This window comes from Schistocerca nitens, chromosome 2 (genome assembly GCF_023898315.1).
Source record: "Schistocerca nitens isolate TAMUIC-IGC-003100 chromosome 2, iqSchNite1.1, whole genome shotgun sequence".
Classification (NCBI taxonomy): domain Eukaryota; kingdom Metazoa; phylum Arthropoda; class Insecta; order Orthoptera; family Acrididae; genus Schistocerca; species Schistocerca nitens.
Window position 1 is genome coordinate 565160745 of NC_064615.1, and position 12703 is coordinate 565173447.

Consider the following 12703-nt stretch of genomic DNA (forward strand, 5'->3'; position numbering starts at 1 on the left):
AATGAAGGTTGAAGCCAGGAGAATTACAGGAATGTAGGATATATTGCAGGGAGAGTTCCCACTTGTGCAGTTCGGAAAATCTGGTGTTGGTGGGAATGCTCCATATGGCACAGGCTTTGAAGCAGTCATTGAAATGAAGGACATTGTGTTGGATAGTGTGCTCAGCAACATGTTGGTCCAGTTGTTTCTTGGACACAGTTTGTCATTCATGCAGGCAGATTGCTTATTGGTTGTCATGCCCATGTAGAATACAGCACAGTGGTTACTGGTCATTGTGTTGATCACAGGACTCATTTCACAGGTAGCCTACCTCTCGTCGTGCCCTGAAATAAGAAGTGTCGTGTCCACTATCCTTCCCATTCCTCCCTCAGTGGTCTTCTGCCGCCCACTGAACCTACACAATATCCTCATACATCCTTACACAATCCTTACTCTCAGCCCCTTGCCTCATGGCTCATATCTCTGTAATAGACCTAGATGCAAGACCTGTCCCATACACCTTCCCACCATCACCCAGTCCTGTCACAAAAATCATCTATCCTATCAAAGGCAGGGCTACCTGTGAAATCAGTCATGCGATCTACAAACTAAGCTGCAACCACTGTGCTGCATTCTAAGTGGGCTTGACAACCAACAATCTGTCTGTCCACATGAATGGCCACCAACAAACTGTGGCCAAGAAACAAGTGGACCACCTTGTTGCTGAGCACGCTGCCAAACATGACATCCTTCATTTCAGTGACAGCTTCACAGCCTGTGTCATCTGGATCCTACCCACCAACTTCAGCTTTTTTTAATAGCGCAGGTGGAAACTCTCCCTGCAGTATATTCTATGTTCCTGTAAACCTCCTGGCTTCAGCTTGTGTAGTAGTTGTCCTTACCCGTCTAGCCCTTTCTCTGTTCCAACACTACACAACCCTCTATTCCACCAAAGCATCCACTCTTTGTACCTCCTTCCTTTTCTGCTAACACCCCCCCCCCCCCCCTCCCCAAGCTTGTGTCTAGTCTCCTGACTGCGCCTGGCTGCGCTACTCTCTCTCCACCTTGTCTCTGCATGCTCCCAGCAGCATTTCACTGTCCCCTGCCCCTACCCTACTATCTGTCCTCCACCCCACACCAGCCTCCTCCTTAGCCCCACCTGGTTGCCTCTCTCATCATGTGCTGCTGCTCACAGCCTGGCTCCCGCTGCCAAGTACTGTGGTTGTGTGTGTGTGTGTGTGTGTGTGTGTGTGTGTGTGTGTGTGTGTGTTTGTGTTCGGCAAAGGCGGTGCTGGCCAAAAGCTCATCTTGTGACGGTCTTTTTGCTGTGCCTTTCTGTGACTCAGCATGTCCTCTATACAGTTAGTAGCTTCTACCGTTTTCATTTTATTGTTACATTTCACCTTGGATTTTCCATTGTTTGACTAGGTGATATGTAGGGTGAAGACATGTCCACCCAGTGGGAGTGCATATCACTGAGCACAATGTGCTATATGAAGCATGGTGTCTGTTCTTTTGGATGTGTCCAAATTAACATACACAATGCATAATCCACAGCTTTTTTTTGCATAATATGTAAGTTGAAGGTAAAGATGGGAGAAAGAAAAGGAAAAAGGAGGAACTATTGATGCCAGCTGCATCAGGACTTAATGCAGAATAAGTGGTGCCAAGGTAAAATGGGTACCAGACAAGGATTTGAACCCAAGATCTCCTGCTTTGTGGGCAGTTGCATTAATCACTGCACTACCCGGACATCACGTGTATCGCAACTGTGCGGGCACTCCTCGGTACGTTCCCCCAGCTGACCCACATTTCCACATCGGTAGTTCCTTTCCTTTCCTGTCACCTGCACCTTCAGCTTACACAATATGTATCACAGCTGCAGATTCTGCATGGTGTCTATTTTTTTAGGCATGTCCAAAATAACAGATGTGATACATCCATATAATTGATTTGCCTTGATGGGCAATGGATCCACCGCCTTCAGTGTGGATGCATAATTATGTTCACCCTTCTCCGAGAATCTCAAAGTAGCGAGCAAGGAGGATGTGGATGGGGACTGCAGATAGGTGGTGCTATGTGGGTCAGCCAGGGTGCATGCCGAAATAGTCCACGCAGTTGCAGTAAACACAGTATCCAGGTAGTGCAGTGGTTAACACAACTGCCTAGTAAGCAGGAGATTCCGGGTTTGAGTTCTGGTCCAGGACAACATTTTTGCTCATTGCTGCTGATTCCGCATGAAGTCATGATGCAGTTGACGTCAGTAGTTCCTTTCTTTCCTTTCCTTTCCTTTCTCCCACCTTCACCTTCGGTTTACACAATGTGTTAGTTGTCAAAAGCTGCATCACAACCTGTGCTACCTAGAATTTTCCCTACAGAACATCCTTCAACCTGAATCCCCGTGGTTGTTATCTCTCACATCCTCTGATTCTCATTATCACTTCACTTTAGTCTTCCTCATCATCAGTTGTCCTCTTCCCCCTCCCCCCTCCCTGTCCACCTTGGCCCACTCTTTCTCCTTCATCATGTACTACGTGGGCTGTCCCCCGGCCAGCACAGGGGTGAGCTCCTTGTTGCCACATCCCCATTCCCTGCCCTCCCTTCTCTAACTCCCCTCCCATCTCTTTTCCACTCACTCCTCCAGTCTTCCCTAAAAGAGAAAATTGCCCAAAAGCTGAGCTACAAGCTCCAAATCTTGTTTACAAATAAATCTGCTGCTCAATGGCTCAACAATAGTGAGTATTAAGTAAATGGTACAGTGAAACTAAATGCATACAAAATCAATGGCAGATGCAATGAAGATGAAAAAATTACACTGTGTATTCCTTTATAGAGTAATTTTACAAATGCTAGTTATATTTTTCTTCAGGGTATTTATTAAATTAATTCTATTTCCAACCTTGGCAAGAAAATGTTGTGAACTTCTTATGTGCAGTAAATTATTGTAATTCACCTCTAAAATGTTTCAGTACCCAATTACAAATATAGATCTCTCTGTTGGTTACTCGTCAGTAGCTGTATTACTTTATTGTGTAGTATCTGCTGTGTTTTGAGTTTTCTGATATAACTTTTGCTTTCCCGTTTCTTGTTAGACTGTAGTGCTTGTTGATCAGATGTGGTCAGATGATGAAGAAGTGACAGCTGTAGGACCTGGAGAAAATGTCAAAATAAAACTGAAAGGCATTGAAGAAGACGATGTGTCTCCAGGTTTTGTCCTTTGCGACAATGCAAATCCTATAAAGACTGGCAGAGTATTTGATGCTCAGGTTGGTAATTATGTTACAGTTTAGCACTTGCGAAGTATTTAAACAATTTTATAAACTAGCTAAACTATGAAATTTATTTACATCTTAGGTTGTTATCCTCGAACATAAGAGTATAATTTGCGCTGGCTACTCGGCAGTCATGCATATCCACTGTGCAGCTGAAGAAGTTACTGTGAAAGTAAGTAAAATGAATTGTTGAATGATCACTATTAACATGTTGTTGAGCTAATATTGAGGGTGACATACACAACTGTATTAGAAACATTCAAAGGTGAGGTGAGAAAATGCTAATAGAGTTGGTTATAATAAATGTAACCCCTTAGTGGTTGACTAAATTTCTTCATGGAAGAAAAAAATAAAAAAATTATGTTGCTCTAGAAATATGTGAAACACTCAGCACGCGTCAGAAGCATTGGTAGCTTTGGGTAGAATCTGAATGTATTGGCTTTGGCACTCGAAAACAATTAATCTTACACTTACTAGAGTTGCACTGATATGGTGCAAATTCGCGACACCTTGTGTTAGGGTGTTAACCTACTGTCGCAGGTGCAGTATGTACCATAATTGCTGTAGAATGCCAGAAACAGATTTAGACAGGGATGTGGTAGACCAGCTGACTGATTCCCGGACCATAGGAGACAGATATGAATACCAGACAAGGTAGCAGTTATATCGCCTTAGAATTCTGATCTGATTCAGTTGTTTACATGTGAATTGTTGCATGTAATTCTTTTTGCATTATTGATGTAAATAGTGAAGAATATTTGTTCATAGAAAAATTGAAACTGTTTGTTTTACCCAGGTTCTACATTGTGAAACATGATTTATCACATTACACACACACACACACACACACACACACACACACACACACACACACACACCTGAGACCATTCAATACAACGGTATCGGACATGGCAAATAAATTACTTAAATAATATGTACGAATATAGAGCATAAACAGAGTGAGGTAGGATTAGATGAGGATGGGGCCTAATCAGAGGTACCCTCCACTACATTCCACACAAATGCAGCACATTGTTCACAGTATTGTTACATCAGTTTACAGTTAAAGTGACAAGATACTACAAGTCAGAATATTAAATAAATTTTTATGTTTTCATTAATAATTCATATGAGTTTCAGTTAGTTTAAAATTTGAAATAAAAAAATAAACAATTTATTAAATGAAATGCAGCATCTTTTAGTAATTGAAAGTGAAGTTAAAATGTCTACAAAGAAGAGATGATAGAAATCAGTGCTAAGGTGAGGTTGGGATCAGTCCAGGGGCTACACGTAGAGGACATTGATATTATGACTAAACTAATGTGTATTTATTCCACTGTTATATTATTAGTCTCTCTCCTTCGTAACCCGTCTCTGTCCATCTCCTCCACGCCCTCTCTCTTTCCCCCTACTCCACCCTCCACGTTCTTTCCATCTCCCCCTGCCCCCACCCCTTGCTATCTACATCTACATCCATACTCCGCAAGCCACCTGATGGTGTGTGGCGGAGGGTACGTTGAGTACCTCTATCGGTTCTCCCTCCTATTCCAGTCTCGTATTGGTTGTGGAAAGAAAGATTGTCGGTATGCCTCTGTGTGGGCTCTAATCTCCCTGATTTTATGCTCATGGTCTCTTCGCGAGATATATGTAGAAGGGAGCAATATACTGCTTGACTCTTCAGTGAAGGTATGTTCTCGGAACTTCAACAAAAGCCTGTACCGAGCTACTGAGCATCTCTCGTGCAGAGTCTTCCACTGGAGTTTATCCATCATCTCCGTAACGCTTCTGCGATTACTAAATGATCCTGTAACAAAGCGCGCTGCTCTCCTTTGGATCTTTTCTATCTGTTCAATCAACCCTATCTGGTACGGATCCCACACCAGTGAGCAGTATTCCAGCAGTGGGTGAAAAGTGTACTGTAACCTACTTCCTTTGTTTTCGGACTGCGTTTCCTTAGGATTCTTCCAGTGAAAAACCGTCTCTCTGTCTACCTGCTACATGCTTCCCCCCCCCCCCCCCCTCCCATCACTTCCTCCTCGTGTCCATATCTGATTCTTCTCCCTCTGTCCATCTTCTCCTCCCATCTGTCCATCTCCTCCTTCCTTTCTCTTTATCCATCCCTTCTCCCTACTACTCCCTGTCCCTCTCCCCGTCTCCCTGTCCCTCTCCCCGTCTCCCTGTCCCTCTCCCCGTCTCCCTGTCCCTCTCCCCGTCTCCCTGTCCCTCTCCCCGTCTCCCTGTCCCTCTCCCCGTCTCCCTGTCCCTCTCCCCGTCTCCCTGTCCCTCTCCCCGTCTCCCTGTCCCTCTCCCCGTCTCCCTGTCCCTCTCCCCGTCTCCCTGTCCCTCTCCCCGTCTCCCTGTCCCTCTCCCCGTCTCCCTGTCCCCCCCTCGTCTCCCTGTCCCTCTCCCCCTCTCCCTGTCCCTCTCCCCGTCTCCCTGTCCCTCTCCCCGTCTCCCTGTCCCTCTCCCCGTCTCCCTGTCCCTCTCCCCGTCTCCCTGTCCCTCTCCCCGTCTCCCTGTCCCTCTCCCCGTCTCCCTGTCCCTCTCCCCGTCTCCCTGTCCCTCTCCCCGTCTCCCTGTCCCTCTCCCCGTCTCCCTGTCCCTCTCCCCGTCTCCCTGTCCCCCCCTCGTCTCCCTGTCCCTCTCCCCCTCTCCCTGTCCCTCTCCCCGTCTCCCTGTCCCTCTCCCCGTCTCCCTGTCCCTCTCCCCGTCTCCCTGTCCCTCTCCCCGTCTCCCTGTCCCTCTCCCCCTCTCCCCGTCTCCCTGTCCCTCTCCCCGTCTCCCCGTCCCTCTCCCCGTCTCCCCGTCCCTCTCCCCGTCTCCCCGTCCCTCTCCCCGTCTCCCCGTCCCTCTCCCCGTCTCCCCGTCCCTCTCCCCGTCTCCCCGTCCCTCTCCCCGTCTCCCCGTCCCTCTCCCCGTCCCTCTCCCCGTCCGTCTCCCCGTCCCTCTCCCCGTCCGTCTCCCCGTCCGTCTCCCCGTCCGTCTCCCCGTCCGTCTCCCCGTCCGTCTCCCTGTCGCCTTTCATTTTTCTCCCCCCTCTCTCTGTCCATGTCCCCCTCCTGCTTAACTGTTTCTATCTTCTCCTTTCCCCTCTTTGTTTGTCCATCTCCTCCTCTCTCCACATTATCACCCCCATGCTAATAGAACCCCACTGTATTTCTTTCCATATTATAACTAATATATGTACCAAATCAGATTGAAATCACTCCGCAGTTTTTGGATGAGTTTCTTATCCATGGCTTTACCAATGTACATACATACTAAATATATTTCACATACATTTAATACATGTCACAATTCACTTGTATCTCTAGCAAATTTCGCCCTGCAATTTCACTGTAGATACATTCAGTGGCATATGTGGGTTTTGTGTGTGTAATGTGTTGCAAGTCGAATTACTAGGAAAGAAGAAATAAATTTAATCATCAAGCATGATATGGCAGTTTTCGTGAATCTCAGTGTTTATGATGTCATGTCTCCTAAACCAGATGTCGTACAATGATATAATTGTGCTCATACATTCAGTGGTGTATGGAATATTGTAAGCAAAATGTCACGAATACAATTAGTAATAATGAAGTAATAAATTAAAACGTCTTTTTCATCTGGCAATTTTACTACATGGACAGTGAAAATGTAGTTAGCAATAAACTTCCTTCCTTCCATCATTTTGTGGAGGTTTTCATCTGTTTCGTAACTGTTTTAAAATGTGTGTAATGCTTATTTAAAGTCACTAAGTGATCTGATTCTCAAATATTGAATGGATATTCACGCCTTGTTGGTTACACTACTTTTTCATTCCCACCATCGCTTCCGTGAAAGGTTGTGGTTCTTAATCTGCTATCATTCTTTCTACACAGTAAGTGATACATGAACCAGGATTGGCTGAAATGGTCCAGTACCACAGGCGGAATTTGGAACATACATGTGTACATACACTGAGGTGATAAAAGTCATGGGATAGTGATACATACATATACAGAGGGCAGAAGTATGGTGTATGCATTGGTGTAACTGTCATTTGTACTCGGTTGATTCATGTGAAAAGATTTCCGACATGATTTTGGGTACACAGTGGAAATTAAGATACTTTGAATGCAGAATGGTAGTCCGACAAAATTAAACTAATCCAACAAAACGAAACAGTTAACAGTATTATGAAAAAGGATAGTTGCTACTCACCATATAGCAGAGATGTTGAGCCACAGATAGGCATAACAGAAAGACTGTCAAACAAAGCTTTGTGCCCAACAGGTCTTTATCAGAATTAGACAACATACATGCACACACATACACTCAACAAATGCAGTGTGCACACATATGACCACAGTCTCTGGCTGGCTAGGCCAGACCTTGTGTGTGTGTGTGTGTGTGTGTGTGTGTGTGTGTGTGTGTTTGTTTGTTTGTTTGTTTGTTTGTTTTTGTCTAATTCTCTTAAAGACCTGTTTGACTGATATTTTTGTTTGACAGTCTTTTTGTTGTACCTACCTGCGACTCAGTATATCCGCTATATGCTGAGTAGCAACTATCTTTTTCATAATATTGTCGTTATTCAGAATGGTAATTAGAGCGAGGTACACAGGACATTCCATTTTGAAAATCATTAGGGAATTCAAATTTCAGGCATTACCTCTCACCACAGACAGCACATTAACCAACGACCTCCACTTAACGATAGAGAGCAGCGGCAAATGCCGAGAGTTGTTGATACTAAGAGACTAGCAACACTGCATGAAATAACTGCAGAAATCAATGTGGGATGTACAACAAACATACCCATTAGGACAGTGCAGTGAAATGTGCGTTAATGGGCTATGCCGAGACAGTAGACATGAGTGCCTTCCCTAACAGCACAGGGTGTATACGAGCCGGGAGATCCGGGAAAAACCCGGGAATTTTTTCATCCAGGAGAAAATCCGGAAAAACCCGGGAATTTTTTAGAATTCCCGGAATTTTTCATTGTCTTAGTTTTCAGTTAAATTTTTTAACTTTGATTGGTAAGAACCAATTCTCTATCAATGGATATTACTGTATCTCGCTACTGCAGAATAATAATGCAGCAATAAAACATGAATGAGAGAAAAAAAGAAATTAAAACTTTGCGCCTAAGCTGTCAGATTCACTTATGCGCAACAAGCCCGGAACTAGGGGGGTGGGGACAAACCAGGATATCTGCCCCGGACGGCAATTTCAGGGAGGAAAAAGACCTTGTTTCACAAAGGGCCTAGCATCCAGCATATGTTGGTCTATCGATTATTCATATAATTTTTAAACACATCCATGTTGGTTTTTGAACAAATTCTAAGTTGATTTCTGAATGAATCATAAGTTGATTTTTGAATACATGCATAGCGTACATGATGTCTCTGCCAGGGCAATCCCCGTCGCATCTAGAAATAAACTTTCCTGCAGACAAAAGGGGACGGGGCTATACAAGCTGAGTGGAATAAAGCCGAACGGGTGAATGCCAATTGCTGTTTATGTGGTTGACTGGGTTTGCAAATGATCAGCGTTGTTATAATTACTAGTGAAATCCATAGATTCAGATTAACAGAGTGGAAATAAACAACTAACAGGGATAACAGGTAACAAAGATTGTGTGTTATCTTCTCCGTGTATCCAAGAAGATGAAATTTTGACAGAAAAGTTTTGACCAGACCGCTACACTAGTAAGGGCCAGTATACAGTCCCCGGCTAGCACCCGCTGAAGTTCTATTCTGGGAGTAGCGTGGAAAACGCATTGTATGAACAAGTAATAAAGCCTAACCAGAGAATAAATGTGGGATAACTAAACTTGGTGATTGTGGCAAGGTTAGTGAGTTAACCAAGAGAATAAATTTTGATGCTGGCAGGAATAGTTACACATTTAGTGATGACAAGATTGTTTGTTAGAAGGAGGAAGGAGAAGAAACGGGTACTCGCACAAATTATGAAAGAATGTGACAATTCCAAATTTATATAAAAATTTCATACTACCACTTGTCGATCCCGTGCTTCAGAAGCTAGAGAGTATGAATGAAATCTGAAACTGTTTGCTAACATAAAACGTTTTGCTTGTAGTAGGCCCAGTAGGCATTTGATATTGGTACTTCGTGACTTATATTCTGTTGTGTTATAAAAATGGCCAGTTGTGCCAAAACAGTCTCGTTTATTTGGTGTGTGTAACAATTGCTGCAATATTAGGCAGGCCTATTTCATTTTATTTAGCAGACAATGACAAAATATACGTAATCAAATCGAGGAACCACACCAATCTTTGGTACTGTTTGTATTAATAGCTTTTTCAGTATTAGACAATGACATTTCATTTTTTCATGTAGCAAAATGTTGACAAACTTTGATGAAGTAATAGATTCTTTCCCAGAAAGGAAAGTATGCCATATAAAGCAGTGGCAAGATAAGAGAGAAAAAGATGCTAAGACTTGATTGAAGAAATCTGTACTGTCTTGCTTGTCTGTACTGGTTTTATGTATCCTATATTTAATTTTACATCACACAAAACAGCAAGTTATTAGCTAATAGGCAGTAAAGACTGCAAATTTTCTGAAGAGTTCTTGTTCTGTCAGTTACAAATAATCCCACCCAGTATTAATTGCGAGTTGTTTTTTTTTAAAAAAAAAAAAAAAATAGGGGTAGGATGTCAAACTGGCCGACTGGGAGCAGGAGAGGCACCACAGGACATTTTAATTTCCTCTGGCCTGAATATAGTTTGATTGCACCCACTACAAAATATTACACTTTTGAATTCCACAGACTGAAATACAGAGACGTGCAATGGAAGAATGCTGTGTGAAGAGGCGTGGCACTGTACTTTGGCACACTTACGACCAAATAACATGTCTTACGTTCCCCTGAACATATATGTTTTATGTATCAGACTCTTCAGAAAGATGTGTGCTACAAAATGAAGAAATTTTCAAAAAGTCGATATCTTACTTTTTTGGTGTCCTACCTCAAACGCTCGAGGGAGGAGGAGCACCACTATCAAATATTGCCCCAGTTCGTGAATGTCGTACATCCGGACCCGATGCACAGAGCAGTCTTGAGTTGTAGTGGGGAGATGGTAGTCTACATGTGACCCATGTTTACGTTAAGTGATTTTGCTGTTTCCTCTTCATTTATTGCTCTCACGTCAAGTGAAAACAAAACGGATTTCTGGGCTGGGAGCTATCAAGTGAATTAAAATACATTCACATAATTATGGAAGGCTGAAATATGTTCTTAGTTACGCATTTGATTTTATTTCCACCTTTCTGACAGTCAAGCATTAGTCGCCTTGCAGAACAATGAAGCTATTTTTGTTGTTTTGTTAAAGAAATTTGACTGTTATTAATCTTTTCTGCAGAGGCAGTGTGTTTAATTCCACACTATCGGCTAGTTTCAACTGTTCGCTGCATTTCAATTGCACATTTTCATCTTCTAGCATGTATGGCATTATGCCATAATAAAGAACCAAACATGGATAATACAGTACTGGCACTCCAAGAAAATTTACATCCAAATCTGGACGTAAGAATGTGCACTTTAAGCCAAATTATGCATTTTAGTATGGTTCACAAAACTCCCATGCTCTTGGAGTGTCCTAATGTCTTGTTTCTTTTGTGTTATAATGTATGATCTTTTAATGTTTTACACATATGGGCTTCCTGCATCATCGTAGCTGTGCAAGCGCAGTGACGCGTGTTATCTGGCGTGCTCTGGCAACTGCTGTAGCGAACCTATTTCTAACATTCGCGGAAAATATTCCGAGTGGTTGTTTGAAAATCGTTACTTTCAAAGTAAATTTCCTTTTGCGCAAGATGAACTCTGTGCTCGAATGTACGATGAATGTCTTAAAACCAGAGTGTTTGACTCTCATTCAAAAATCAACTCTTTGTGGATGACCATTTGGAATAATTTCGAGCCCAGAAGACCAGACATTTATGTCGTTGTTAAAAATTTTACTGGCACATTTTATATCTTAAAGTGTATCAATATTATGTGTGAAAGCTTGGCTTCTCTTGCAGCTTATTAATCTTAGAGACCAATATTATACGCGAAAGCTTTTCTTTTCTTGTAGCAACACTGTGTATATTAATTTAAACCATTACCTTTTCTGTTTGTGTGTTCGCACTACTTAACAGTTATGTTGCTATTAGCTGACTACATCACATGTTCTATGCTCTGAATATGCGTTGTAATTGGCTGGCGAGATTGCGTGACATGAGCTGTGACTGGCTTACACCCCTTTTAATGTTGGTGCACATGAGACATCTTTCCAAAACATGTTTTTTTTTTTTCTCCCCCTGAGAGACATTTTCTAAAGTACCGGAAAATTCTACACCAGTGTATAAAACCACAACCTTTGAAAGGATTGATAAATTTTACAGTTCCAAGGAAAAATATACTGTTACTTAACAGAGAAAAAGTGTATTTTCATCCGGGAGAAAGTGTATTTTTAACCGAAAAATCCGGGATTATTCTCTCTCTCTCTCTCTCTCTCTCTCTCTCTCTCTCTCTCTCTCCTCGTCCACATATACACCCTGCAGCACGACATTGCCTGCAGTGCGTCTCCTGGACATGTGACCATTTCAGTTGGACGCTAAATGACTGGAAAATGGTGACCTGGTCAGATGAGTCCCATTTTCAGTTGGCAAGAGCTGATGGTAGGGTTCAAGTGTGGTGCAAATCCCATGAAGCCATGGAGGCAAGTTGTCAACGAGGCGCTGTGCAAGCTGGTGGTGGGTCCATAATGGTGTGGGCTGTGTTTACATGGAACTGACTGGGTTCCCTTGTCCAGCTGATTTGATCATTGACTAGAAATGATTGTGTTCAGTTACTTGGAGGTCATTTGCAGCCACTTCATGTTCCTGAACAATGATGGAATTTTTATGGATGACAGTGCACTGTGTCACAATTGTTTGTGATGGGTTTGCAGAATATTCTGGACAATACAAACGAATTATTTGGCCACCCAGATTGTCTGATATGAATACCATCGAACATTTATGGTACATAGTGGAGTTCAGTTTGTGTACAAAGTTCTGCACCAACAACGCATTCGCGATTATAGATGGCTATAGAGGCAGCATGGCTCAATATTTTTCTGGGGATTTCCAGTGACTTGTTGAGTCCATGCTATGTTGAGCTGCTGCACTATGCCAGGCAAAAGGAGGTCTGAAATACAAAATTGTTAAGGCTTTCGTGGCCACTTGTTGACAAACTGCCTATTGGCTTCTGTCTCGGGTTCTTCGGCCGATGTTCATCTAATGATTTTTCTGACGTTTCGCCAGCACGAGTGGCGGGCATTGTCAAAGATTCACCCTCCATTGCCGGTGGTGAACTGGAGCCGAGCGCGCGGGCGCAGACTAAGGGAATTTCCCTAAGGAGGGAATTTCGCTATCATCCCGAGAACTATACCTATGGAGGACATCATTGCCAACACCGAAGCAGCCATTCGGACCCTTCCTTGT

At 43.2% G+C, this 12703-nt stretch overlaps 1 protein-coding gene across 1 annotated transcript in view; it reads left to right on the top strand.

Annotated features, from left to right (window-relative positions):
• The window catches only part of LOC126236608 (eukaryotic peptide chain release factor GTP-binding subunit ERF3A), a 74191-nt gene that overhangs the window by 35485 nt on the left and 26003 nt on the right, over positions 1 to 12703 (top strand). The window contains exons 7-8 of the mRNA XM_049946045.1: positions 3072 to 3245; positions 3334 to 3423. Coding sequence (XP_049802002.1) covers positions 3072 to 3245; positions 3334 to 3423 — 264 coding nt within the window. The remainder of the gene's footprint in view (positions 1 to 3071; positions 3246 to 3333; positions 3424 to 12703) is intronic.